The sequence below is a fragment of the Mobula hypostoma genome, chromosome 2 (genome assembly GCF_963921235.1).
Source record: "Mobula hypostoma chromosome 2, sMobHyp1.1, whole genome shotgun sequence".
Lineage (NCBI taxonomy): Eukaryota > Metazoa > Chordata > Chondrichthyes > Myliobatiformes > Myliobatidae > Mobula > Mobula hypostoma.
In genome coordinates this window covers 140084401-140101362 of record NC_086098.1, presented here as the reverse complement: position 1 = coordinate 140101362, position 16962 = coordinate 140084401, and the positions used below count along the sequence as shown (strand labels likewise).

General features: G+C 38.6%; 1 protein-coding gene across 3 annotated transcripts in view; it reads left to right on the top strand.

Annotated features, from left to right (window-relative positions):
- Positions 1 to 16962, top strand: part of armc2 (armadillo repeat containing 2) — a 139382-nt gene that overhangs the window by 65432 nt on the left and 56988 nt on the right. For all 3 annotated transcript variants that reach the window (XM_063040798.1, XM_063040797.1, XM_063040799.1), the window contains exon 6: positions 8551 to 8627. In XM_063040798.1, the coding sequence (XP_062896868.1) occupies positions 8551 to 8627 (77 nt within the window). The remainder of the gene's footprint in view (positions 1 to 8550; positions 8628 to 16962) is intronic.

Genomic DNA, 16962 nt, shown 5'->3' with positions numbered 1-16962 from the left:
AGGAGGACATCTCCTTCGTTCTGGAATGAAAAGCCTCATCCTGTGAGTGGAGACGGAAGAAATGAAAGAAGGGGGTGGTGTTTTTACAAGTAACAGGGTGGGAAGAGGTATAGTTCAGGTAGCTGTGAGACTCCATGGGTTTATAGTAGACATCAAGGAATAAGCTGTCTCCAGAGACAGACAGTGAGATTGAGAAAGGGAAAGGAGATGTCAGGAATGGACCAGGTAAATTTGAAGGCAGGGTGGAAGTTGGAGGCAAAGTGGATGAAATAGATGAGTTCAGCATGAGCGCAGGAGAAATTATTTAGAGTGAGGGCAAGTTCCACTAGGCAGAGGAGAGTATTGGTGGAGGGGAACTGGTTAGGTCTGGTGTCCAGAAAGAAGTGTAGAGCTTTGAGGCCTTCCTGGTGGGGAATGGAGGTGTGTAGGGACTGGACATCCATAGTGATAATAAGATAAGGGGGCCTGGGAACCTGAAAGTCATTGAAAAGAACTGGAGCGTGTGAAGTGTCACGGAGGTAGGTAGGAAGTGACTGAACTAGGGGTGACAAAACAGAGTTGTGGTATGCAGATACCAGGGCAAGCAGGTTTGTGGATCTTGGGTACAACAATTGTTGCCCAGATGCTTCACCAGTAGCATCTTTACGGGAGGGTGGCAAAGAGGAAGCCACTGTTGGGGGGAAAAGAAACTCACATGCAGTCTTGGCTAGAGTTTGACAGAAGTCATGTAGGAGACTTTGAAATCAGCTGGAAGAAGGTTCTATGTTCTGATGAAACCAAACTTGAGATTTTTGACCATCGGACTAAATGATATGCTTGACATAAACCAAACAGCACACATCACAAAAAACACACCCAGTCTGAACCATGGTAGTGGCTGCATCATACTGTGGGAATGCTTCACTGCAGCAAGCTTTGGAAGGCGTGTGCAGGTAGAGGGTAAAATGAGTGCCGCAAAATACAGGGAAATCCTGGAGGAAAACTTGATGCAGTCTGCAAGAGAGTTGTGACTTGGGAGGAGATTTGTTTTCCAGCAAAACAATAACCCAAGCATAAAGCCAAAGCAACATAGGAATGGCTTAAAAACATCAAAGTTAATGTCCTGAAGTGGCCAAGTAAGAGTCCAGACCTCACAATCTCTTGCAATCTGACAGAGCTCGAACAGTTTTATAAAGAAGAATGCGAAAAAATTGCAGTGTCCAGATGTACAAAGCTGATAGAGACCTATTCACCCAGACCCAAGGCTGTAATTGATGCCAAAGGTGTATCTACTAAATACTGACCTGAAGGGGATGAGTAGGTATGCAATCAATTATTTTGTGTTTAATAATTGTAATAAATTTAGACCAATTTGTTGGAATTTGTTTTCACTTTGACATGAAAGACTTTTCTGTTGATCAGTGTCAAAAAAAAACAAATTAAATCCACTGTGATTCAACATTGTAAAACAAAAAAATGTGAAAACTTTCGGGGGGTGTGAATGCTTTTTATAGGCACCGTATCTCCTCCTTAATGGTAGTAATGTCAAGGGGGCATGTCCCAGATGGTGATGGTCTTTAATGATGGATGCTGCCACTTTGAGGCACCACCTCTTGACGATGCCCTCAGTGGAGGGGAGGGTTGTGCCTACAATGGCTGAATTTGCAACACTTTAGTTCCTGTTGGATATATCAGACTGTGATGCAACCAGTCAGAATGCTCTTCACTATACATCTGCAGAAATTTGCAAGAATCTTTGGTGAGATACCACCAAATCTTCACAGATTCTTCCACTAGTGTGCCGCCTTCATGATTGTTTCAATGTGTTGGACCCAGGATAGATCCTCTGAGTTGCTAACACCCAGGAACTTGAAGCTGTTCATCCTTTCCACTGTAAGCTATAGAAAGGGTGCAGAGGAGATTTACAAGGATGTTGCCTGGATTGGGCAGCATGCCTTATGAGAATAGGTTGGGTGAACTTGGCCTTTTCTCCTTGGAGTGACGGAGGATGAGAGGTGACCTGATAGAGGTGTATAAGATGATGAGAGGCATTGACCGTGTGGATAGTCAGGCTTTTTCCCGGGGCTGAAATGGTTAACATGAGAGGGCACAGTTTTAAGGTGGTTGGAAGCAGGCACAAAGGAGATGTCAGGGCTAAGTTTTTTACGCAGAGAGTGGTGAGTGCATGGAATGGGCTGCCGGGAATGGTGGTGCAGGAAATACAATAAGGTCTTTTAAGAGACTCCTGGATAGGTACACGGAGCTTAGAAAAATAGAGGGCTATGGGTAACCCTAGATAATTTCTAAAGTAAGCACATGTTCAGCACAGCATTGTGGGCCGAAGGGCCTGTATTGTGCTGTAGGTTTTCTATGTTTCAACCCTCAATAAGGACTAGTGTGTGTTCTCCTGACTTCCCCTTCCTGAAGACCACAATCAGATCCTTGGTCTTACTGAATTTGAGTATGAGTTGTTGTGACACAACTCAATCAGCCATTCTATTTTTCTTCTGAACACCTTGTTGCCATCTATCAATAACAGTGGTGCCATCAGTGAATTTATAGGTGATGTGGGCTGTGCCCAAGCAGATGTTTGTCAGAGTAGAAGAGTAGAGCACTGGGTTAAACACTCATCCCTGAGGTGTGTCAGTGTTGATTGTCAGCGAGAAGGAGATGCTATTACTGATCTGAATTGATTGTGGTCTCCCAAATTGGAAGTTCAGGATCCAGTAGTGGGGGAGATACAGGGGTCCAGGTTTTGAAGCTATTGATTAGTAATAAGGGGTTGAGGATGTTGAGCACTGAGCTGTATTCAATAAATAGCAGTCAAATATTTTGGACCAAAATCCAGTCAGTGATGGACAAAACCAAAAGGTGTGTGACAACGTGCCCTCTGTCCCTTGACATCTGTCACACATTGGCGAGACTGAAGGGTAAATCCTGTGCAACCTGAGTTTAGAATAGTGAAGACGGTGGACAACTTTAAACTGGATCAGTTGGTGCCTGCTGTTAACAGAGCAAGCTTGTATCATAGACAAACACTTGTCCCAGGCAGATAGTTCAATGCTCAATTCCTCTCTCCAGGCCTCCCTGATCTTCACAGTAGAGGCTATAGTACAACTATCGAACAAACGTACAAACTTAGAAACGAGATGCTTGGAGTCAGGTGGGTTGCTATCGAAGACCAGTACTTAGAGGGACAGTTTGCAACATTTAGTCTGCTGAAAGAGAAATTTGAGCTGCCTCATTTGCACTTTTTTCGATACTTACAAATTAAACACCACATTCAATCTAAGATTTGTAATTTTGAAATCCTTCCAGGGAAGCATATATTTTTTGATATCTTAAAGAACCCTCCTGACACTGCTACAAATTTAAGCATAGCGCATTGCATTGTTCAATAGAGCATTAGCAAAACAGTTCTGTGCACAATGGCAATTTAGCCCTGTTGCCTTTTGAATGGGATGTTCTATATATATTTTTTCTTTTTTGAAGAAAGGATCTCAACTTCACATGAGAGATGAGACCATGGATTTTCAGTGGAAGTATATTACTATCATCTTTTACTACTTTTTCTTTTTTTTTAAGGTATTACTGACTTTCATTTCAGTTCTTTGTTTCTGAGGTGGCTGAAAAGTCCAATGTGGGATCCGCAGACTCTGCCACAGTTAAGGCACTTGGTGCTCGAAGGGCTTATGTGAGCAGGCAGCTTTGGATGTGATGACTTCCTTCCGCTGCTCACAGGTTATGCATGTTTCCATTGAAGAGTTTGCATTGTTCACTGCAGAGTCTGCAGATCCTACATGCGATTCTTCAGCCATCTTAGAATCAAAAACTCGAGTGGAAGCAAGTAAACCTACCCTGGAGGGATTAATGAAAAAGGAATACCTCGACTGATGATCTAGAGGAATGAATTCAAATCAAATAATATCAGTTAGATTTGATTAAGTAAAAGTCTGGAATAATAATCTACTCTCATTAATGGTAATCAAAAAAATACTAAACTATAGTGAAACATCTAGTCCACCAACAATATTGCTGATTCTCCAGAAAATCAGAGATGGATATTAAATTCTGAATTTAAAAAAGGTACAAAATGCCTTTTTTTTTTAAAAATGTAGAAACACTGCAGCTGGTGCAGGAAGGAAGGGGTTAGGTGCTTGGATCACTGGGGTAAGTGGGATCTGTACATGAGGGGTGAATTGCACCTAAGTTGGAGGGGGACCAAATATCCTTGTTGGGAGGTTTTAAACTAATTTGGCAGGGGATGATGAGGATTAGGAAGCACAGTAGCAATACAACAGGTGAGGAGAAAAATGTAGAAGATAACTTAAACAAGTCTGATGGGCAAAGGAGGCAGTGGCAGGTTAGGGAACATGGGAGCACTGACAAGCCCAACTGCATTTACTTTAATGCATGGAACCTCATGTGTTGGTCAATTTAGAGCCATGGATCACGTGGTAAGATTCAGGGTTGCAGGCTTGGGAATAGATAGGATATTCTCAATGCATTTTTAATATTTTCATATATTTTTGTAAACTTTAATTTGTGTCATATTGAAATGCTAGGTGTATTGTTCTGAAACATTTGTTTATAGCACATAGGGATAGAATTTACCAAATTTTCTCTTCCTTCTCCCATGAGGAATTAGATCAGTGTTCAACATTTTATAGGAAATGGATAAGCACAGACTTCTGGCAATCTGATCTCCATATTTTTGCATTTACACAATATATTCTCATATCCCAAGAATCTGAGAAAATTTAAAAACATTTTCCAAAAGAATAAATGAGTCAATTTGAACTTTTCTTGAAATACTAATTCTACTTTTGCAGATATGCTTTGCTGTTCTATCTTAGTGGAACAGAATTTTATATTGGTGATTTACAAGTGTACGCATTCTGATAAGATAACTAGATGTGCACATTTGAACCTGAGCTAACTTGATAAGTTAAACTTACTTTAATGTGCTCTCAGAGAAGGAATAACATCCATACATTATGTCAGTTAAAAAGCCTTATAAGTGAAGATAATTATGAATATTCTTAAAAACATTTAATTTAAAAAATGAAAGGAAACGTATACCATGTCTTAGAGAAATGAAAACTTCAGTTGTTTACCAGCAATGGAATTGTTGCTTAAGTAATCTAATTTTGAAGTTACTGCCCTGGAACATAGAGGAAGGTGGGGCAGAACTAAGTGTTACTTTAAGTTATCTTCTGAAACCAACATTTGAAGAAATTAAGAAATATTTTTGCCTGGATATGTGAAAGAGAGAATGTGACTACAATGATAACTCCCTCAGAGAGCAGACAGGAAAATGCTGGAAACACTCAGCAGGTTAGGTAGCATCTACAGAAAGAAACAAGGCTGACCCTTCAAGTTAAAGACCTTTTATCAGCTTTTTAAGTAATGAATATAGATAATTTACAATTTGTTGAAATTAACCTCTTCCATTAGAGTCACTAATGTTTAACTGTTTAATTATTTCTAATTCTTTGCTCAGAAAAGTTAACACCTATTATGGGCACTTCTTCCCAAATGCTCTGGAAATTAAAAGCAGCATTTAATTTTTTTAATCAGAAGAGGCTTTGAATAGGAATTTTGTAAATAAATGTTTGGATTGCACTTTAGCAATCTTTTCAAACTGAGTTTGAAATCTAAATCCATATTGAATTTGAGTTCTTACCTCTGGGTAACAGCATTTGGGAAATTAGAGGGCATGAAAAATCTAGAGTTAAACACAGATTGCTCATTCTCCCCTCATGGAGCAGACTTGACCAACAATAGCATAGATCTAGGTACAAATTGACTGTGGGTACTTTAAGAAGAGAAACATTATTATCATTAGTAAGTCCAAAGTAAATTTTGTGTGTGTGTTATATATCACCATATACAACCCTGAGGTTTGTTTTCCTGCGGGCATACTCAGTAAATCCAAGAACCAAAATAGAATCAATGAAAGAGTACATTATTTAGCAGTGAATCAAAAAGGAGTTTTAAAAATTTTGGGTATGATGTAAGAGAATGCATCTACTATTTTATTTACTGTGTATAGTGCCTTTAAATGTGCTAATGAGTTTCCATAACAAGATGAATCATTCGTAAACTAAATCTTAGATGGATGGGAAGAAAGAAGTTTTCTTTTATTTGCTGGTTGGGTTCTGCCAGGGAACTGTCACTTCTATCAACAGCACTTATAAAGCATGATGATTTCAGTCACTAGGTGATGATAACAAGCTTCTGTCCCAATTTCTTTCTGCTGTTGGTTGAAATTGAAATAAGGGAGGCAAAAACATTTAGTTAAGTTGCTACTGAGGCTCCTGATAACCTTGGGCTGAATCTGAGATATGTGAGGTAGAATTTCAGTGGGGTAAAAGCAGCAAATGTATCAAATGGTGGGAAGAGATAGTGGAGGAGAAACATGAGGAAGAAGAAACAACATCTAATGTGGGTCACATCTCAGGTTTCAAAATGGTGCATTTAGTTTCTTAACTGATTTTCTTTGATGGAGTTGTCCTTTGAATACTTTTGCACTCAATTTTGACTGCCTGTCATGAACATGGTAAAGTGAGTATGATATCTATTTGGGAATGGCAGGATGGCAGGCCTAATTAACATGCTTCCCAAATAAAGCATCAGTTGTGCTGGTAAGAAACAAATGTGTGACTGCTTCTGTGACTCTTTTGGATACTCCTCCTGCTAGTTCACAGGTGAAAATATAACTAAGGCCTTTCTAGGTCTTTCCCAGCAGTTTTGGCCTGACAGTAAAGCAATGGGTTCTACTTAAACACGAGGAACTCTGCAGATGCTGGAAATTCAAGCAACACACATCAAAGTTGCTGGTGAATGCAGCAGGCCAGGCAGCATCTCTAGGAAGCGGTACAGTCGACGTTTCGGGCCGAGACCCTTCGTCAGGACTAACTGAAAGAAGAGCTAGTAAGAGATTTGAAAGTGGGAGGGGGAGGGGGAGATCCAAAGTGATAGGAGAAGGCAGGAGAGGGAGGGATGGAGCCAAGAGCTGGACAGGTGATTGGCAAAAGGGATATGAAACGATCATGGGACAGGAGGCCCAGGGAGAAGGAAAGGGGGGAGGGGGGAAAACCCAGAGGATGGGCAAGGGGTATAGTCAGAGGGACAGAGGGGAAAAAAAGGACAGAGAGAGAAAGAATGTGTGTATATAAATAAATATCGGATGGGGTACGAGGGGGAGGTGGGGCATTAGTGGAAGTTTGAGAAGTCAATGTTCATGCCATCAGGTTGGAGGCTACCCAGGCGGAATATAAGGTGTTGTTCCTCCAACCTGAGTGTGGCTTCATCTTTACAGTAGAGGAGGCCATGGATAGAGATATCAGAATGGGAATGGGATGTGGAATTAAAATGTGTGGTCACTGGGAGATCCTGCATTCTCTGGCGGACAGAGCGTTCTACTTAACCAGTCTTCGCATTAAAATTGCATATCTCTGTCCAGGAGCAGTTAACAGGATTTTTTTCCTAGCTGCCTTGACAGACTTCAATTGAAATCTTAGAATGAAGGGCCAATATTCCATCTACTCAATTTATCCTCATGGGAATTATTGGATGTAGAACAGGTTGTGTATTACCTCTACATAGAATTGAACCAGACTGGCAATAGCTTATTTTTAATCACAATAGCAGGGCTGCTTTAGTAATTGTATGCTACAGAGGTGCAGCACAGGCTTCAAACCTTGAATTTATGACCTATTTGTGCATTATTCAGTGCACATGTAAAAGGTGAGTACAGTAAAACTCCAATAATCCTATCTGATCATTTGAAAATTCCAGTGGATGAGTACCCAGCTCATCTGATGATATTTTTTCCACAATCCTTTCCATTCACTGGGCCATGTTTCCCATGCTCCCTTGCTACCCATCAAGGCCTTGGTTCCTAGGCTTACTTAGCACTGACTTCAAAACTTCAAACTAGAAAATTGTGGTACTTTGCAAGGGAAAAAAAAAGACAAAATAATAACCACATTTACAAATTGTAGATTTCTGGTTTTTGTTACACAATTCTCACCACTTGTCTTCCCAAAAGGAAAAATACTAATATCAGAAAAATAGTGTCTCTTTATGTGTATCATTTGGTATGATATTTGATTCATAATTGTACCAGCAACTGCTGTTCACTGGAAATTCATTGAAGGATGCCTCCTTACATTACAAAGGCCATTCTCTTGAGGTAGTTTGTTCGCTGGGTCTAAATTCTTCCCATTTTGTTGAATTAGATGGTAGTGCAGATGTTTTTCAGTTACATCTGTCTTTAGAATTTGTTTTGACCCAACCACTCAGTTTTTGAATTAAATGGCCATTCTTATGTGGTTTATATTTAAGTTCCGACTATGCTGGTGAGCAAGCCAATTTTATTTAACATTTTCAATAGCATAGTAACTATGGGTTGTCCTTATAAAGTATAGTAAAATGCAACTTCTGAAATATAAATTAAAAGATTGTAGACTGATCAAATATGGTCTTTTTATTATTCTAAGTAAACCTAACTTGTATATTTGTTTTGTTTTGTATTTTTCAAATACTTTGATTCCTCCGTTTAAGTGAAGAGACTAAACAAGATGTTAGACTTTCTAACAGTCCTGAAAGCACAGAAAACATCAAACAACAAAACAGATCAGGTATTTCCATGTGTAGAAATACTCTCTTTGAATCAAAGTAGAAAAATGAAAATTGAATTTGTGTTTAGCGAATTTATTTTTGGTCATCAAGGTTAAGTGTCGGATGTCACGGGTATTAGCACCATTGCCTTTGTGAGGCAAATATTTATGGAAACAATTCCCAATCAGAATTTTGAGGGCAAAAGTCTAGGCTGACACTTTAGTACAGCACTGAAGCAATGCTGCTGTTATTGAATTACATAGAATGTGCACAGTGTGAATGGAAGTTATTTGGCCCATCAAGCTGGGGCCACCTCATTGTAGAGAACCTTTCACAGTCTTATTCCTCTACTCCCTCCCATTGCTTGCAGATTCATTAGTATGTCTAGAGCTATCAACTAGAAGTAACTTTCTAGGCAGCTACATGTTGAATAAGATATTAAATTAAGGCTCCATTTAACACATTCTACTGGATGAAAATGATCCATTGGCATTATTTTGAAAAAAAAACATGAATTATCTTTTGATTAAAAATACTAAAACTGGTTATCTAATCATTAAAGTTGCTGGTGAATGTAGCAGGCCAGGCAGCATCTCTAGGAAGAAATACAGTTGACATTTCGGGCCAAGACCCCTCGTCAGGACTAATTGAAGGAAGAGCTAGTAAGAGATTTGAAAGTGTGAGGGGGGAGGGGGAGATCCAAAATGACAGGAGGGGGAGGGATGGAGCCACGAGCTGGACAGTTGATTGGCAAAAGGGATATGAGAGGATCATGGGACAGGAGGCCCAGGGAGAAGGAAAAGGGGGAGGGGGGAAAAAACCCAGAGGATGGGCAAGGGGTATAGTGAGAGGAACAGAGGGAGAAAAAGAAGAGAGGGAGAAAGAATGTGTGTATATAAATAAATAAGGGATGGGGTATGGGGGGAGGTGGGGCATTAGTGGAAGTTTGAGAAGTCAATGTTCATGCCATCAGGTTGGAGGCTACCCAGACGGAATATAAGGTGTTGTTCCTCCAGCCTGAGTGTGGCTTCATCTTTACAGTAGAGGAGGCCGTGGATAGACATATCAGAATGGGAATGGGATGTAATGTGGCCTTTTATATATTGATGAGACCCGACGCAGACTGGGAGATCGTTTTGCTGAACACCTACGCTCTGTCTGCCAGAGAAAGCAGGATCTCCCAGTGGCCAACCCAGGAACAACATAGCTGGTGAGTTGTTGGTTGTAGAGTGAGCTGCATTGCGATGTGCAAGGAGGAAATTGGTGAGCTCCTGATTCAGGGTCAATGTAGTATGTTTTGCTGACATTGCTCACAGTGTGTTCCTTAGACTCTGGACAAACCTTTCCTCCAAGCCATTTGTAGTTGGGCGGTACGATGAAGATGCTTCTTCTGGATGTGGGGTTTGCATTCCAAATCCATGGCAAGCTGCTCAACCTGCTAATCTATCCCAGGCCACCAGACAAAGCTTTGAGCCAACACTTTCATTTTGACCATGTCTAGATGACTGGCATGTAGCTCTTCCAACACTTTAGCTCTCAGCTTGGATGGTACAGCAGTTCCCAATCTCCACATAAGGCAACTTCTATCAAGAGCAAATTCATCCAGCACTGGTAACAATGGGGGAACTGGGATTTCTGCTGCACATTCCAGCCATCTTGGGTGGCCATGTAGACCTGAGACAAAGTGGGGTCTTTTAGATAATCTCTGCCGTAAGAGGGAGACTTTTGATTTACATTAGGGGGTTATATCAAGAAGAGTGTCCAGTTCTGTAAATTTTTCAGGTGTTTCCTTTTGCAAAGGTAAACAGAACAATCCATCAGCATTTTTGTGATTAGTCATCCTCTTGAATTTGATCTTGTAATTATGTCCTCCAAGAAAGAGAACCCATCTCTGCATTCATGCTGCTGCTGTCAGTGGAAAACCCTTCTGTGAATGCTACTCTAAAAATAAGCCTATTATAGTGATAAAACCCTTTGTGAGTGTTTATGGTGAGAAACACTTTGGACTCTTCTTCCATCTCCAATTGTAGGTAGGCCTCAGCTAAGTCCAGTTTAAGTGTTTCCCTCCAGAAAGGTTTGCAAAGGTATTCTCTATCCTGGGCAGAGGGTATTGATCTACTTTCAGTACTGGATTGATGATGATCTTAAAATCACCACAGATCCTGACAGACCAATTCTTCTTAACTATTGGGACCACTGGCATTGCCCTTGGGCTCCACACAACCTTGGAAAGAAATCCTTCAGCCTCTATGCGATCTAGCTCGTTGACTAATGAATCACAAATGGATAGATAACCGGATGGCTTTGTAAGACTTGGGTGTGGCACTTTCATTTAACACCATTTCACCCTTGATATGTTTGAGTTTTCCAATGCCATCCTTGAACACTGCTTTGGCATCATCCAGTGCTTTTCTTAATTTGCTTTCAACTGACTCTAATGCAAGGCATGAAAATGGTGAATGGATCTCTCATCAAGCTATAGTTGTCAGCCAATCACACCCCATAATGTTGGCCGTCCTGTTTTTACCACATACAAGCCCAATGTGGCTTATTGGTTGTTGTATTTCACTGCTATGAATGTCATTCCTACAGGAGTTCTCTATTCTCCAGAATAAGATATCTGCAGGCTTCAGTTCAGAAAAATCCGTTTTGTGGATTGACTGAAGCTGCCGAGCCAGTATCCAATTCCATTTTAATAAATTTGTTGTCCACTTCTGGTGTAAGCTATATTGCTTGTGGCCTGATAATTTTCACATTTTAAATTTCAAGGCTACTCAATCTTGTGTCATTCTCATCATTACCAGATATTTTATCAACAGCATGCAGATTAGTGCCCTTCTTGAAACCATAAGTTAACTTTTTATAGTTTTCTCTTCCCTGTACAGTCCATTTATTTCTGTCTGCCTGACATGCTCTTTGCATGTGTCCTACTTTGATACATTTTGTGCAAGTATCACCTTTAAGTCGGCAGTGATCTGGTATATGTGAGCTCCTGCCACAACGTTAACACTACTTGTTGGGCCAGGCTGGTTTCTGCTTAGACATTGCACTTTTGTTCATGCTCACTTTCATTCCTGACTACAACTCACTTGCATCTTTGTCTGCCTTTTCCTTTAATACAGCTACTTGAACTGCTCTTTTAAATATGAGTTGTGATTGAATGCTTTTTGTAAGATTCCACAAACTGAACAATCTCTTAGTGCATCATTAAACCCATTACCAAACTGACAATCTCTTCAATTCAGCCACATACACTAAAATAGATTCCCCTTCCTTTTGATTCCACTTATGAAACCCAAAACATTTTGCAACCAACAGTAGTTTCACTTCTAAATATCCCTGCATTACTTTGATAATAGCAGCAGAGTTTATTTTAGCTGGTTTGGTGGAGCCGTTAAACTTCTGTGCAAACTGTATGCCTTTAAACCCAATGCACTCAGCAAAAATGGCACTCGCTATCATTGGTTAATTTATATGTTTCAAAGTATCTCTTGTGCAATCGAACACATTTACTTTTCTAATGTAGTCAGCCATTTCTGCTATTTTTTATTTATGATTATTATTGCCCAGTCATCATCATCATCATCATCATCAGGTGCCATGCCCAGTTTGAGCTTTGACTGCCATGGCCCACACACTCCTGTTTCAGGTCAAGTGGATCAATTCATTGGTTTTCATTTCCAGTTCTCTGGCTGCTGTCTCCATCATCATTTGTCTTTGCCTTCCACTTGCTTTCTTCCCTTCAATCTTTCCTGTAATTACCGTGCATTCTAAATCCCCTTTCCTAATCACATGTCCAATGAAGTTACATTGCCTTTTCATGATCTCATACATTATTTCGCTTTTTGTGCTTGCTCTGTTCATGACATCCTCGTTAGATATTCGCTTCATCCATGATATTCTTTGCATCCTCCTCAAAAACTAAATCTCTGCTGTTTCAATTTGTTTCCTCATGTTACTAGATATTGTCCAACATTCTGAGCCATATAACATAACTGGATAAATGTAACATTTTAGTATTCTGAGGTGGGTTGTCATGCCTAGTTTAGTATTGGTCAGTATACTCTTCATTCTCGTGAAGGTGTCTTTTGCCATCCTTATTCTTCTTTTGATGTCCATGTCGCACCTGCCATCTGATGTCACCCAGCTTCCTAAGTAGCAAAAGTTCTGTACTTGTTTTATGTCTTCCCCATTTATTCTCAGCCTGTAGATAGGATTCTCCTTCTTTTTGGATATCACCATACATTCTGTCTTTTTGCAATTGATAGATAGACCCATTTTTGTACTTTCTTCAACAACTATATCAATTAAGTTTTGTAGTTCTTCCTCCATACTTGCAATTAACAGTGTCATCCACATATCTGAAATTATTGATGTTTTCACCGCAACCTTTGATTCCCAAGATGTCTCTTATTTTTTGTAATATTGTTTCACCGTACACATTAAATAAATCAGGGGAGAAAACACACCCTTGTCTAACACCTCTCGATTTTCGTAAACTGACTCACTTCTCCATCTATTCTTACAGCGGCAGTTTGTTCCCAGTACAGATTTCTGATTAGGCGGAGGTCTTTCAAATCTAGATCTAGAGTTTCCTGTAATATTTCAATTAACTTATTGTGCTTCAGTTTATCAAATGCTTTTGTATAGTTGATAAAACAAACAAACAAACAAATCTTTTTGGACTTGAATAGCTCGTTCTGATAGTATCCTTAACATCAATATCGTATTTCTTGTACCTTTGTCTTTCACAAAACCACATTGTTCTTTACCTATTTCAGTTTGTATCTTACTTTTAGCTCTTGTCAACTAAATCCTTAGAAGTATCTTAGTGATATGACTCATTAAACTTATGGTCCTATGTAATTCACATTCTATTGCTCCAAGTTTCTTGGGAAGAGTGATAACTACTGATTTTCTCATCTCTTCTGGTATTATTCCAGTCTCATAAATGTCATTGATTAAATCAGTAAGTTTTTCAATTCCATAGTCTTCAAGGGTGATAATTTGTTCTATTACTAATTCATCAGGACCTGCTGCCTTTCCTTTCTTCATATTTATTGCATTACGAACCTCAGATTTTAGAATACTTGCACCTTCAATGTTCTTCTTAATTTCTGTTTTTTTGCCTGATTGTTTTCAAACAATTTCTGAATATACTCAGTCCATCTGTTCATAATCTCATCTGTTTCCATGATAGTGGTACCGTCATTTGCTTTCAAACATCCACCTGAAGAACAGAGGAGCTTTTTACCAGTGATATTCTTGATTTGTTGATGTAAGCTTTTTGGATCCGTAATAGGGATTCTTTCCGGTTGCTCACATTCATGGTTTAACCATTCTTCTTTGGCTTTTTGACATAAGCTTTTAACTTTTTTTATCTGAGGACTCACTGTCTATGAACCCATCAATTTGTTTTTTTTTTCGGAGTTTTTCATACCTTGAATGTCCCTGTCCCTTCCCGAAGAAGCATGCCCTTTTTGTTAACTCAAATGTCTTGCTGCACTTTTTTAAAAACCCAAACGTCTAGCAGCACTTCAAAAGTAGCAAGTCATCTCAGGTTTGTTTAAACCTTCCTCTATATTTTGCAACTCCAGAACAAAAAAATAATTGAAAGGAAGCATGGAGCCAGGAACGTGTGCCTTAGTTTTGTTTTACTTTAGCGAGACACATATGTATGTTGTGATGTAATGACATAAGCCACTCACGTACTTTTACACATAACCCAAAATGCATTATGGAAACAACTAAGAACGCTTCATCATACAATACATTTACAATATTGCTCAAATATTACTGAAATATTAAATACACAACAGACATCTGTTTTGAAGGCTTTGATTTTCATTTTGATAAACTACAGTCCACTGTATTAAATGTTGATGCAAAAGCAAGCAAATTGTGAGTACAATTTGCATTGTTAGTGTTACATATGGTAATATACAAGGTATTATTTAAAGAATACAAATATTTTTTAGTGTGATTTGAAGGGATAAAAGTAATCAGAATTGACTGAAGATACCTCATATTTAAAAATAATAAGTAGATTAATATTATGTATTATTCAACTAATGGAAGAGAGCTTGGCTGGAAGTGACAAATTGTATTCTTAATGGTTAAAGGATTACACCGTTTGAGCCAAATATAGATTATAAGATGGGCTATCGAGGCATAATAAAAGTCACAAGTATCTCCTATTTTTAGTGGCCTCTAGTAACGGTTCTGGAAAGTCCAAGTGTAATCTGAAAAAGCTTTTTGTAAATTGAGATAGTCATACTGTTGAAGTGCATCATAACTATATCAATAAAACTATTAGTTTTAACAAACTAAAATATTATTAGTTTTGTCTGATATGAAGAAAAGAAATAACTAAAAGATTAATTTACCTTATTCTTTGCATTTAGTTTTATTTACATTTGTTAATTGTATAGTCTGAACCTCTCCTTTTTCTGCTTCCATTGTTGCACCCTTCATAAGGAAATTGGTCTCCCCCACCTCTTCCACTTATATATTCCTCATCTGTTCCATCTTAATGCCATCTCTACCTCATTACTTCCCACTCATAGACCCAACCTGTTGTAGTACACAGCCCTGGAACCTGTTGTGCATAAAAATAGTTTTCAAGTATTTGGAACCAAGCTACTAGACCTACTGCCAGCTTTAAAAACTCTTTGTGTCCCATGTATGGTTGATTAATTTCTGCAAGCCCTGGAACAAAAATCATTTTAATATATCACTGGTGCTATTTGAAGCTTTAATCCTGGCAACAATAAAAAAATAGTTTTAAACATAGTGCATTACCTGGTCCTAGAGAATTAAGAACAAAGGCTCAAACACTTTATGATCTCTATTTAAAGGAAGAAATTTTAAGTTAATTAAATTACCATGGGTAACAATTTTATGTAACCCATATTAGCTTTGGGCCTTATACTTCATTAGTGATAGTACTAAAGTCATTCAATCTTCCTTTGTTTAATTAATACATTTTTGACTTTCTTGTTGGCTTTTTTTGTATTAATGAAATTTAACAAGTCTATTTGGTTGTGTAGTCAGTTTCAATAAATATCAAATGGCTCCATTTGAACTTGATTTATAATTTTTGAGGACAAAATTGCTGCATTATACAAACGTATTATTTCTACTATTATTTAGCAGAACCATTTTCAGGAGATCCTTTAGTAGTTTAAATAAAACTTTGGACTATTGTAAAGAAGCCGGTACTTTAACCTTTATCTATGTTCAAAGCAGAGTATATATTTGCCCAAAGGAGTGTAAGGAAGCACTAATTTATTTCCGGTACTGTTCCTTAGTAATGAGAAGAATGTCTATTTCTTCCTGTATCTCTTTTTATGCTCTTTCTGTCTACTGTCTCTAGTTCTGACTTTGAAAATTTCAATAATTCCGCCCCACCCCATAAATTACATAGAATATATGGCACAAGGTCACACATTCCACAGTTTTATCCCTCTTCAGATGAGTTTTTAAAAAAAATGCCTATTTGGATTTCTTAGTGACTGTTTTACATTAAATGTCTTTAGTTATGCTGTTCACCATGTGGTAGCATTCTCTCTGTATTCACTACATCATAAATTTTTATAATTTTAAAGACCTCTGTGAGGTCCACTTTTCAGACGTCTTTTCTCAAGGAAAAGAGAAAAGCTTTTTCTTTCAGGATATAGAATCGTGATGAAGGGCCTCGGTCTGAAACATTGACTGCTTGACCTGTGAGCTCCTCTACCATTTTGTGCATTTATCCTGATGTATGCAGCCTTTCATTTCTTGATTTTTCTCTGCATCCCCTCCACAGTCTCTCTTCCCTTAAGTTTGCAATACTTTCAATTGTCCAATTTTATATTAAATAGTGCTGTATCTCCTTGATTAATATAGTTTATATTATTTCACACAGAATGTGAAAGAGAAGAATGGGACAGCTCTGCCAAAGTTTGGCACAGAATTGCTGAGCTGAATGGCTTTCTCTGTTGTAGATTCTACGTTGATTCCCAAAAGCCCATTTAACAATTTCTGTATTATTTAACATGGATTTATTTTGTATTGTTCATCAACAGTTCCCTGCCAAAGGAATCTTTGAGACTTGTAAAGGCTATTTCATGATTCTCACAACAGCCAAAACAACATTTTTTCATGCAGCAGCCTGTGAAAACAGTGTATGTATTGAGACCAGTGGAACATAGAAACATAGAAAACCTACAGCACAATACAGGCCCTTCGGCCCACAAAGTTATGCCGAACATGTCCCTACCTTAGAAATTACGAGGAATGGTGCCAGGATTTGTATATCTTGTATTATTTCATTCAAAGTTACCATTGCAGAAGACTTCATTTCTATATTGCCTT